Raw genomic sequence first — 12,730 nt, forward strand, 5'->3', positions numbered from 1 at the left:
CACTCAGGCCCACGTGCCGGGCTGTGCACAACAGGATGCAGACACACACAGGTGCACACACAGAGCACACCACTTACTCCTGGGCTCACTCAGGGATACGCACAGCCGGCAGGGCCCAGGTGAGCCTGCCCAGCGGGACGGCTCATGCCCCGCAGTTCCCGTTAGCTGGGCTGCAGCCGGGCGGCCTTCCAGCAGACGGTCAGACAGACACACACATCACTGCCGGGAAGAGGCCCTGGCAGCCTCCCGTCTCTCGAGCCCATGGAGTGACGGGGCACAGCCCTGTCCTTTAGGTGGGGACACTGGGGCTTGGGTCTCACCCCTCCTGCCCTGGTGTCTTCTCTCGGGCCAGGCAGCGTTGCCCTGGGGCCCGAGACCCTGGCCTGCTCTGTCCGGATGGGAATCAGTTACTTGTGGGCACAGGGAGACAGCTGTATGTGTCCCTGGGTGTGTCTGGCATCTGCTCGGGCCTGTCGGGGGGCTCAGCCTGCCTGTCCTCTGTGTGTGTGACTCTGGCCTTGCGGGCCTGGGAACAAGGGGCAGTCTGTGCAGTGAGCACAAGCTCTCTGTCCCCCTGCCCTATTAGGCATGGGAACTTGGATAAGTCGTGTGGATCCTGGGCCCCCGTTCAGCTGAAGTGGCCTCACCCTGTGCGACATATCCTGATTGTCCAGCATGGTGCACACAGGGCTGTGGTGGCTCCTGTCAGCTCTGCGGGGAGGGGGAGGATGGCGCCTTGGGTGGGGAGGCCAGGGGGCTGCCCCACCTAAACAGAGGCCAGGAGGAGGGGGTCTCATGTGGCCACTGAGGGAGAGTGGAGGCGGGCACCACTGGCCCCTCTGGGGACAGTCCCTGGGCAATTGGGGGCTCCCTGGGAATCCTGGCCAGCCAGGGCCTGGGGGAGGCTGAGGCAGGGACCCTCCCTGGGGCCACTCCTGCCTTCGGGCTTTGGTGAGGGTTGGGTGGGCTTACAGTTTCCTGCTGGGGCCGAGCTCGCTCTGCGGCCAGGGAGTTGACTCGGCACTGGCTCAGGGCCCCAGACTCAGGATGAGGGTAGGCAGGGACCGCCCCCCACCCCCAGCCAAGGGGTTGCCCCTTCCCCTCTCCTGTCTCCCCTGAGGCAGAGGGCTGGCCTCACCCGCTGTGCGCACCCCCACGTACCACCTGGGGCCCTGTAGGCCCATTTCATCTCCGGAAGGGTGTGGTCCCTCCGGCAGTATACCCCACACACGGCGGACTGCAGCTGTGTAGACTGAGACTGCCCATGAGTCTGCCCCCAGGCCAGCCAGGCTGGGCCCTGCCTCCTCCTACCAATCCCTCCCCCAACCCGTGGGGGCCTTGGAACCCCAGCCCGGCCCCGGGGTCACAGCGCCTGATGGGGAGAAGGCCGCCCGGGTAGGACCTGTGAGGCCCATCTGTGCCCAACCCCTGCCCTCCCTACCGCCCAGCCGAAGCCTGGCCAGGCGCCTGCCGCAGAGCCCTGCGCAGCCAGGAGCTCCTGCCGTCACGCTCCGCTCCAGCCCCGTCCTGAGGTCCCCCTCTGGGGACAGACGCCCCGCTGGCGGAGGCCACAGCAGCTGGCATGGCTCAGGAATAGCTGCCCCTCAAGAAGCATGGAGACGCGGGCTGACTCACAGCCACCCTTGGCACACACGAGGCCCCGCACCGTTTCTGAGGGTCACCCCTGCGGGGGGCAGCCTGTAGGGGCTGTGAGCGGCCCGCGCTCTCTCCTGCTGGCCCGCACTTGCTCAACCTCCTCCCTAGGACCACCGTGCCAGGGAGGCTGGCGCCACACCCCAGCCCTGGCCCGGCCCGCTGATCGCGGGTCTCAGGCTGGGTACCCAGGTGCTGGGGCTGGCGGTGCAGTGCACTGGTGGGGACAGCGTGAGGAGCCAGGGCTGCCGGCGGCCGTAGCTCCTTGGGCCCCAGCTCCTCAGCAGAGCCCCAGGCCTGCCCCACCCTCCTGGCCGGCTGCTCTCCGTGCCACTCCGGGCAGGCAGGGATGCCCAGAGCATCAATGATTGATGCCTCCTTGCAGCAGCCGCGGCAGCATAAGCAAAAATAGCTCTGCCACTGTCCCTGCCCTAGCCCAGCCCAGCTGGAGGGGCACACCAGGGTGCTGGGGGCACCTGGGACGTCCTCCACTGCCATCTGCCCTCGCACCCAGTCCTCTGCACAGAGGCGGGGGGAAGGGCTCCACGTCCGCTGGCCCCCGGCCTCTCACTGCCTCACTCTCCCCCAAGCTGAGTGCCCACTCCAGGCCTGGGGACTCACCCTAAGGACTTGGGGCTGAGGAGCGGAAAGCTAGGTGCTTCCTGGAGCGGGTGACCCCTCCCCATGGCTCACCAGGCGATGTGCACAGTTGCTAGGATACTGCGGGGCTCCAGGCGGAGTGGCAGCCGGCCCCTTCTTCCTGAGGCTGTGTCAAGGGAGGCTCGGCTGGGCAATGGCAGAGGAGAAGCTGCCCCCACCGCCGTTCCGCAGGGCTGGGGCTCAGGGGCTCAGGGGCTCAGGGCTGGACCGAGGTGTCGAGAGAGGAGCAGCCTGGGAGGGCCACATGGGCTCTTTCTCCTGACCACACTGTGCCCACCCCGCACAGCACCTCGGGGAGTCGTGGCTTGTGTGCCCTGTGCCCCCACTTTAATGGGTACCTGCCCCCTCTGGCCAGTCTCCCCCAGCACGTGAAGCCTTTTAAACTTCAACAGCTGCCTGCCCTGCCCACCCGCCTGGAGGCCTGGCCCTCGGCTTCTGCCCACGTCATGCCCAGAGCCCCCAGATGCCGGCCTGAGGAGCCAGGGGCCACCTGTCAGCTCCTTGGGCTTCCCCCACCCACTCCTGCGTCCAGGGCACGGCACCCAATGTCGGGGTCACCTCTGCTGCCTCCTCTGAGTCTTGGCTCCCCCAAGGCAGCACCTCCTTAGAGGGGTAGCCAGGGGTCAGCCAGGTGTAACCACACTCACACACACACACACACACACACACACACACACACACACGCAGAGGCAGTGGCTTAAACCAACTCTCATTTATTCCCTTACAGTTCCGGGTGTCGGCAGGGCTGCATTCCTCCCGGGGATCTGTTTCAGGGCAGATCCATGTCCTGGCCTTCTTCAGCTTCTGAGGCCACCTGCGCTCCTTGGTTGGTGGCCCTGCATCACTCTGACCTCTGCTTCCGTCCTGCCATATTCTCTCTCAGACTCTGACCCTCCCTCCTCCCTCTTGTAAGGACCCTTGGGATTACATCGAATTCAACGGCGTAACCCGGGACCCTCTTCCCATCGTGAGAGGCGTAACTTGATCATGTCTGTAGAGTCCCTTCTGCCTTGTAAGACATCAAATTCACAGGTTCTGGGGATCAGCAGGGGCTCCTGCAGGAGGCTTTACTCAGCTACCACACCACATAACGCAGAGCAACCCACCCGCGGGCCTGTGTCTTGTTGGGTCACCTCATTCTGTCCCCTGAGGGTCACAGTGCCATCCTCACTCTTCACTGAGGTCCAGACAGCGCGTGGGGAGCTGCCGAGGGTCTGGAGAGCCGGCTCCAGCCCCAGCAACACTTCTTACTCAGGTCTTCGTGCCTGGGCGTCAGTTTCCTCACCGGGACACGAGGACAACACCCCTCCTACCCCTTTCCAGCCCCTGGACTGTAAGGATGGCAAGGACAGTGGATGAGGGGGTCCGAGCAGTGGGTGGACAGCACGGGACCGCTCTCCCTGGGTGACGTCGAGGCAGGAGAGAGCCGGTGTCTGGTCACCTTCCTGCAGGGTCACCCCGGTGTCTGCCCAGCACTGGGCAGTCTGACTGCATTGCTCCAACACTGCATTGCTGGCCGTTGTGCCCCTCGGGAAGCAGGGGACGGGGCAGATGGCTACGGTCCAGGGTTCAGAGAACGATCTCATCTGGTAATTTTTAAAATTGAAATTTTCGGTAGCTTAGCTGTGAAGGACCATTAAGAGAGCAGGTGATTCATGCAAACCGGACAGGGCCCAGGGAGATCCCCAGGAGGTCCCAGGGTGGAGAAATCTGAGCATGGAGGTAGACTGGGAGACCGCATATGGATCAGGGCTTCAGCCGGGGCCTGACGGCCGCATCTGTGGAGGGCTGATTTAGGCAGATGGGGAAAGGCCTGGAGCGCCTGGGAAGGGAGCTAGCAGGAGGGCAGGGCTAGCCCATGAGTGACCCTTGTCCTGGGGCAGGTGGCAGCAGGAGGGGCTGGTGGTCCATGGCCCAGACTGGCCCTGCTCTGCCTTGGGGCTGGCTGGTGACCAGGCCGAGAATCAGGGCACTACATGGGACCCGAGAGGGACGGGGTCGCGCCCCGGCTCCTGCCTGCCAGGAGACCCACGCTTGGAAGTACTAGCTTCTGGGGATTCAGGATTTGGCAAGACAGATGGCACAGCTACAGACATCCCCACTGCGGCGGGGCAGGGGCACGAGAGGGCATCCAGGGCGGCCCGGGTCGGAGGGCTGCAGCTGGCCGCCGGGGTGGGAGGGAAGGACGTTGGCGGCAGCACGCGCCTGCTCACTCCCGGCCGCGGGGAGTGTAGGGCGCCCGCTCCACGTTGGGTGGCAGCACGAGGAGTCGTCTAATTAACCAGAGCCTCTCCGCGCGGCGGCTGAGAGGCGCGGCGGTGACGGGTCCCAGCAGGCCAGTCCGTTCCCTCCGCACACAGAACTTCGCCGGCGCGGGGGCGGGGCCTGGCGCTGCCACGCCCCGCGCGGCGCCGGCGCACTGACGCCAGGGCGGCAGACGACGGAAGCTGCACAGTCGCGCGTCGTTGCCGGGCAACTTTCCGGCGCAGGCCGAGGAGACCCCCGGCAGCCTGCTGCGTCCGCGGGCGGAGGCGGAGACGTGGCCGAGGTGGGTGCGGGCCCGAGCCCGACGCCGGGGCCCCAGCGCGCCCCAAGTCCGCCCCTCGGGAGCCGTAGGCCAGGCCCGATCGTGGTCCTCAGCGGCCGCCTCGGACCCCCGCCCGCCCCGCGAGGGGACTACCCGAGCCCCCGACCCAACTCTCGGGGACCCCCGGGCGCCGCCCTCCCGCGGGCGCCCGGACTCTCCCCGGCTCTGCCAGACTGGGCCTCGCAGACCCCTGCCCACCGCGGCCGAGGCAGGACCCCGCAGTTCGTCCACCCTCCCAGGCAGTGCTGACCCCCAGCACCTGGTTGGTCTCTAGGACACGCCCCTGTGCTGGACCGTTCGCCCAGACGCGTGGAGGAAGAAGCCGGGCAGCAGCTCCGGTCACTTTTCCCTGGGTGACCAGGCTGTGTATGCGGTCTGTGTCCGTTCCACAGCGACAGTGGACCCACACCAGGCCATCCGTACTCCCGAGGGAGCCGCCGGCAGCTGCTGGGCAGTGGGCGAGCAGGCAACCCCCTCGGGCCCTGTCCAGCCCCGGGCAGCTCGCGCCCAGCAGTGTGCATGTCTCCTGAACATCTTCCCATCGCGTCTATGCGGGCTTGGCGGCACCAACATGCAAGGCCAGCGGGAGCTGGGGGGAGCACCTGGCCACATGCCCCCTCGCTGCGCGTTTCTGAGTGACCTCGCAGAGCAAGCAGGCGGGGTTTCCTTCTGCCGGGTTTCTAAAGACAGCGGTGCAGGCTCGGCACCTGGGAGACAGAGCGGTGACGCTGTCGAGTGGGCGAGTCCCCGCTCCCTCCTTCCCCCGCCGGATGGCGATGGGGAAGCCAGGATCTCTGGGCGCAGCGGAGAGGGCTTGTCTGCCTCCGCCAGTGGTCCAGACCTAGGGGAACACAGCGGTGCCTGGGGGGAGTTTGAAGGCTTTCGGGAATCCTCAGCCAGGTCTGAACAATTCTCTCAGTCCTTTGAGCTCCCGGAGAGGCCCACAGAACCTCAGCCGCCGAGAACCATTTCTGCCCAGGAGGAGCGTGGTTCTCGCCAATCTCACCAGGGTGGACCTGGGGTGACAGGAACCAGCGCCATCACACCTTCTGAGGTACTTCTAAAGTACTCGTCTTTGCCATGTTGCACAGGAAGTGTCTCCTATGTTTTGGTGGGCTGGCCAGGGAGGGGGTCTGCTTCTCTCCGGGTCTTCATCCCACCCCCGCCTTCCTTTCCCTCCACCTTCCTGAGGGGAGCGTCTGCCCACTCTCCATCAACCAGGCTGTGTTTTCCTGGCCCCAGTTTAGGGCATGGGGTGAAAGAGCATTTCGTCTGAGTTGTCAATCTACTTATTTAGAAAACCTCACCAAGAGTCACATTTCAGTGTGCGTGCACTGACCGGGCACTGGAGGTGGCCTGGAGAGCCCAGGACTCGCCCCCTTGCTCCGCCCACCCTTCCTGCCCTGACCTCCAGGGTTTCCCTTCAGTGTGGCTTCCTCTCAGCCTCCTCTTTCTCTGCCTTCTCTTCCCAAACGGTTTCCCCCGAACACCAAAAGTGAGACAGACAAGGGAGGAGACGATGTGCTGGTTCTAAGGATGGACCGTTTGTTTTCTAAACCAGGACCTCTGACAAGATCCAGTCTTCGTACAGTTAGCTCTGCTTTAATGCTTGTTTTGAAGACAGGACTGTCTTCCAATGCGATTATTCTTTCGGGAACAATTGAAGCATAATGTGAACTTTGCAGGAAACCCCAGGTGAATGCAGAAAACCACACCTGCTGAACTGAGGCCCATGTGAATATACACCACGCACACGCCCACCTCTCCCAGCCACCTCGGTCTACCAACACCCACCCTGACGTCAGACAACCCACCTTCCAGCACTTCACACTAATTCACAACCTGCAAACCTCTTTTCCAGGAAGGGCCATGTTTATTGTAATAGGAATGGATTTCTCAACCAATTAACACGTGGGAAACAGTGCTCATATTTTTATTGTGTGCATATCTTTTTTCCATGTGCCACTGATGAAGTTTATGACTATTGTCCCCTAATCACACTTTTCCACACACACTGATTTCCACTGCACGATGCACAGTGCAGTGATTTTTAAGAACAAACATGTCATGTTTTAGTAGCAGTAACGGTATATAATCATTTACAAATTTCATTTGTACCAAAATTATAAATTTGGAATAAGGTGACATGATGTGTGTATTTCTCCTAATTCTTCTTTTTCAGCCTATTGTCAACTATGAGAAGATTTTTAGGTTCGCTTTTCAAGAAGTACCAGTCCCACAGGCAACTGAAGATGTTTCCACCTTCGACCATTTCTTAGAAACAAGCAATGAAGAAAAACTTGGCCTTGAATCTGTGCATAAACTGTGGTAATGAACTTGAATTGGTACTCACATTTCTTCTGGCAGCTCCGCATTTATGCCTTTGGTTGATATGGTGGACGCGTGGGGTCTTCCGTTTTTACCTCTATAGAGAGCTTTGTCCCTCCCGAGGTTCCGCCACCTGTGGTCCAAGGGTCGAAGGACCGGGTGGCACAGGTGCAGCGGCTCCTCCTTTTGGAACCATGTCCAGCCCCCCCCTCGCCCCCCACCAGCTCACCCGGAGCAAAGTGGGCCAGGGAGTGCCAGCTCCTCGGGTCTTGGTGAGAGTGCTGGGGGTGAGGGAGGGACCAGTGGGCTTGGGTGGCGGGCACAGGGGCTCCTGGGGGACTGGACCGAGTGACCCCCTAGTACCCTGGAGACACCCCAGCGCCCTGGAGACATTCTAGGCCCACCACAGGGTCAGCCCACCGCTGCTCCTGGGGCTGCCAGCAAGGCTGACACTCCCAGGGCAAGGTCCCTAAGGGAGATGGCAAAGGCACTTGTTTGTGGATGGCCATTTTCTAAGACACCCTTTCACTGAGCACTGAGTGAAAAACCAGTTTAGCTCGCGTGGATAAAATAGCGGCTGAGCAGGCTGGGACCTGCTGGACCCAGGCCGCAGAGGGAGGAGGTGGAGGTGTGTGGGGGCTGACTTCCCTGGTCCCTGCGCGCTGCCGGGCAGGCGGGAGGCGGAGACTTTGTCAGACAGCTCTGCAGGTGGGCTCTCCTAGGCTCTGGCGGGGGTCCGAGCTGGGGTCCCAGCCAGCGCCTGCCCAGAGCACTCTCCCCCCACCCCAGCAGAGGCCTGGGGACAGAAGCCAGAGCCTGGATGACCAGGACAGCCCAGGTGGCTGGTGTGCCCTCTGGGCATGCTGCTTCCCCAGGTCGTGGTCCAGGGCAGAAGGCGGGCCGTGTGATCCTGGGGCACCCGCAGGCACAGGTGGTCCTGAGTGTCGGGACCGGGCCGGGCTGGACGCTGTGGTGACACAGAGGGTCAGGGTTACTCTGGGGTGGTCTGGAAGCGACTCGGCACTTGGCGAGTCCGTCTCCCTGTAGCCATTTGCCCGCCTGCCACGCCTCCTCTCCTGGAGGCCAGGCTGAACAGCAGGGCGGGGCTGCGGCTCACACTCGTGTTTATCCCTCTGGGCATCTGCTCCTCTCAGTTTCTGGACATCTCTGTGGTACCTGGCATGGTTCTAGGCACCTGAGATCATCAGGAAACAAGACTGCGGAATATCTGGCCTCCCAGAGCTTCTGCCCTCGGAGGAGACACGGGATGGTGAAATTGGTCATTCAGGCCAGGGCTGTGCTCTGTGGAGAGAAATAAAGCCGGGAGGAGGGGGCAGTGCTGGGCACTTGCAGGACAGTAGATGCTTGAGTAAACGAACAAAGTGGTGAGAAGCCGGGGCTCTGTTGTCAGAGTTCTGAAGGGTCAGGTGCCCTCTTTGCCTCCCTTCTGAAGGCCTTCTGGGCTAGTTTGTAATTAATGCCGCTCTTTTCCAGTTCTGAATCCAGAAAACTCTGGAGAGCTCTTCAGAACACCAGGACCGTGATGACTTCCCGATGCCTCTGGAGCGAGTCCCGTTGCCGGGAAAACTTCCTTCTTGTTCTCGGAATAGACGCTGCTCAGAAGGTGAAATGACCTGGGTGGAGGTGGGCTCCTGGGGGCCGGCTGGACCTTGAGCATCTCTGCCAGCCACGCTGTGCGCCGCTCCTGGACGGGGCAGGGGTCGGGCGCGCACCTGCAGCCGGGACGCTGCCGTCTCAGAAGGCGGGAAGGGCGAGCCAGGGCGCCCTCGTCTGGCTCCGGCAGCTCCTCGACGGGCCGTCAGGCGCAGCCCTGCCCTCGGCGCCTGGTGAAGGAGGTGCCCTGGCAGCGCGGTGATGTAGCGGCGCACTCCGCTGGGGGCCGCAGGGCGCAGACACGCCACAGGTGCTACTGGAGGCGGTGGGCTTGGGGGCTGGGGCTCCGGCGGGGCCGGCTCACTGTGAGGGCCGCAGGCGGGGGGTGCAGGGGAGGTGTGGGGTCCACCGCCAGCCAAGCCGGAGCAGAGCGGTGGCCGGGGACGCGCTCGGGAAGGCCACGGCCAGAGGCCACGTGTCTCACTGAGACCCAACTCACAGCCACTTACACGCCATAGGGCTCATGAGTCATCAAAGAAACGCAAATTGTAAGGATGGTCGTCTTTCAGGCACCAAGTTGGCAAAGATCTTTTTCCATTTTTTAAGTATTATGGAAATTTTCAAAAGTGGAAAACACAGAAGGGGCTGGCAGGCAGGCCCCGGTGAACACGGGGGCACAGGAATGGTGGCAGTGGCCATACTGGCCTGGAGGGGGCCTGCGGGGCTGGAGAGTGACCCGGCTGGTGAGTCTCTGCGGGAGGGAGACAGTGGGGGGACGGGGGAGGAGAGGCGGCGAGGACCTCGGCTGAGAAGGGCACCGCGGTCCTTGGCCGGAGGGCCGCGTGAGCCGGGGTGGGCGGCTGGCAGCCCCCAGCGGAGCCCGAGTCGGGGCCACGTTGCCATTTTCCAGGGAGACGTGCCGCGGGGCCCAGGTGAAAAAAGGAAAACGGGAGAAAACGACCTTTTAATCTTCCTTCCCTCTACTGACACTGGTTTACTTCCTCAGAGCCTTTCGGAGGGCCCGGGCCGCACTCTGGGAGACCCTGGCCTCCACGAGCCCGAAGAGCTCGGCTTCCGCCTGCACCGCTGCACAGCCCTGATCCAGACCAAGGTGAGCGCCCGGGACGCCTGGGGCCTGGGTCTCGGGTTCCAGTCGCTTCGATCCTTTAACTCTCATGGGCTCGTGAGAGTCAGAGAGGCGGCAGGCAGGAGGAAGGCAGGCGGCCTCCGTCCTGCAGCCCCTCTGGAGGAAAAGCCTCTTCCGGGAACGGGGTCTCCCGCCCACCCTGGGACCACGTGTTGGGAGGGGTGCGCCGTAAGCAGCCCAGCTCCCGCGGGGCGCGTCCCCACCCCCGCGCCCCAGGACCCCGTGCTGCCCGGATGTGGAGCTGGCTCTGCGCGCCCCCCGCCCCCAGGGAGAAGGCGGGATGGCACAGCGTGGAGTGCGGGGTGCCACGCAGGGGGCGCTGAGGCCAAGGGCCTGATCCGGAGCTGGGGCGGCAGGAGGGCGTGGAGGGAGGGGGCTCCGGTGTGAGTTGGCGCCGCCCGGCTGGCGGGAGACGGGCACAGGGGCCACCCCTCTGCTCTGCGAAACCGCGGGGCAGGAGGCGGAACCTTCTAGAGGCACGTGCCTGGGGCCGTCTTAGAGCAGCAAGACAGAAACGTCCCCAGCAAGCACCCCACCCCCACCCCGGGCAGCCCCTGCGGGGCCCGCGGCCACAGCAGCCGTTCGTTGGGAATGTCCCTGGGGCCACCGGCCGGGTGGGAGGAGGACAGGAGGCCGACACGGCCCTAGGGCAGAGCGGGCCCTGCTCACGGCGAAGTCCAGTTTGCTCCGGGAGAAGCTGTGGCTTCTGTCCCCGCGCGTCTCTGTGGTGGCAGCGCGTGGGGAGGGGCGCAAGATGAGGGGAAGGGCCCAGAGACGGGCCGGGGGCCCAGGGCAGGCGCAGGCGGCCGGGGGCGTCTCTGGGGGCGCGTGTGCTCTCCCCGACCTGTCCCTCCTCTCTTGCCAGCTCTCAGGGACGCCGGGCGGCAGACAGGGCAGGCTGATCACATACAGCCTCTTCCTCAAGACCCCCGTACGCGGAAATGGGCAATACATCACAATTCCAAGGAAAAAGAAGATTTTCACTCCTCGTAACCTAAAGATGACATTGTTTAACAGTGACGTTTGCTAAAGCGGGAGGACTTTGTGTCTTGATGAGGGATTTTACGGTTTCTTACCGGTTTGGTTTGGTACTGGAAACCAGAGCTATTTGGTGGAGGGGTGGTCCATATCAGGGCTGACGCTTTGATGGGGGGTGTGTCCCTCGGCAGAGCCAGTCACCAGGAAGGGGGCACCCGGGTCCCCAGGAGCCCCACCCCAGCCTGGCTCCAGGGACCCTCCCCCGGGAAGGTGTTGCCAGCCGCTGGGGGCACCTGTGCGGGACCCCAGGCCTGGCTGCCTGGGACCCCAGGGTGGCTTCGCACGTGGCTGGAACTGTCTGTCACCGGGAGCAGCCGTTCAGGGACCCAGGAGGCCCTGCGTGCGTTGCTGCCACACTGGCCCCTGGCCTGGGTGTCCACGTGGCAGGGCACTCGCAAGGGTAGATGCTGTTTCCGCAAAGCAAGTGTGCTCGCCTGCCCGGTGCCTGGGTGCCTACCCAGTGGTGATGTCTGCCTGCCGGCAGGATTCAGCTGAGGGAACCTCTTATGACCGCAGAGCCCAGCAGTTGGCACTGACTTTTGTAAAATTTTATTAAATAACAACAGCCTGGACAAGCTGTGTTCTTGCTGAATCACCGGCTCTGTGGGGACTGGTGCTGGAAACCCTGGCAGGCAGCCCTTCCAGTGCCTCAGGGAGGTCTGGGGATTGAAGACTGGCGGGGCCTGGCACACGCACAGCAGGCCCCCGGCGTCACTGTCCCTCCAAGGCCACTGTCGAGTCTGGGAGACCACAGCCGGGGGCAGCCTCAGACGCCAGCTCCATCGATGGAGGTGTCAGACCCAGACAGAGGCCAAGTGGGGTCACAGTGACCAGCAGATGTCACCTGTCACATGGGAGAAGGAGGCGGCTGGCTGTCACCTGCACCCCAGCACCCTCGGCCACTCCACAGACCACCTGTGGATCTGAGCCTTTGTTAAGAGGTAACAGATTTTGGGGGGCTGTATGTTTGGGAAATCTGCCTAATTTCCATTTTCAGCCAGAAAGAGGTGGGAATTTGGAAACTGCTTTCTGCCATGCTGCTTCCGTCAAAGGCGAGCATCCACTCTGGGGTCTCCCAGGACCCCACCGGCAGAGATCACCTGGGCCGTGCCATCATTTCCCAGCCTTTGGTTAAAGTTAGACGTGACAACCCAAAATATGCCATTCTGCCTCCCCCCCCAGAGATTCAAACTCAGATGCTGTCATTTTACTGTCCTCACAGCTGCCCTCCCTGCCCCCTGGCTGCAAGCCGAGCTCTCCCCTCCCCTCGCCGGCCCAGCGTCCAGCTGGGTCTCCAGCTTCTCCTCACGGGAGTCCCAGACTCCACAGGCCCCAAATCCGAACTCTTCCCCGACCCCGCTCTGCTCTTCCGCCACCCACCCAGCTCCTCAAGCCAGAAACCACTGCTCCCCTCCCCCTCACTCCCCGTCTAATCAGACATCAAGTCTGCCTCTGATTCTGTGTCCTCATGTCCAGCCCATGTGCTTGAGGAGGGGGCTTCTTGAATTGGGAGAGACAGGCTGGCACACGGTTAAGTGCTGACTGGTCACCTGATTCAGACGTACAGGGTGTAGGAGGCGGTCACTCACACCCTGAGCAGAACAAGCCCAATCAATCAGCTACCAAACCGTGGTTGAAAATAAACACGGTTAAGACTACAAAGAAGTCTAAAATACTTACTGAAATTAGGCAACAGAAGAGGC

General features: G+C 62.9%; 1 protein-coding gene across 1 annotated transcript; it reads left to right on the forward strand.

Annotated features, from left to right (window-relative positions):
• The first annotated feature begins 3,864 nt into the window (after positions 1 to 3,864).
• CLBA1 (clathrin binding box of aftiphilin containing 1) lies at positions 3,865 to 11,618 on the forward strand. Its single transcript, XM_059915250.1, has 8 exons — positions 3,865 to 3,902; positions 4,197 to 4,561; positions 4,674 to 4,861; positions 5,175 to 5,954; positions 7,083 to 7,228; positions 8,723 to 8,852; positions 9,849 to 9,953; positions 10,855 to 11,618. Exons 1-8 carry the CDS (start codon positions 3,865 to 3,867, stop codon positions 11,017 to 11,019), a joined length of 1,917 nt encoding a protein of 638 aa, XP_059771233.1. The 3' UTR covers positions 11,020 to 11,618.
• The last annotated feature ends 1,112 nt before the right edge of the window (positions 11,619 to 12,730 follow it).

This window comes from Balaenoptera ricei, chromosome 2 (assembly GCF_028023285.1).
Source record: "Balaenoptera ricei isolate mBalRic1 chromosome 2, mBalRic1.hap2, whole genome shotgun sequence".
Lineage (NCBI taxonomy): Eukaryota > Metazoa > Chordata > Mammalia > Artiodactyla > Balaenopteridae > Balaenoptera > Balaenoptera ricei.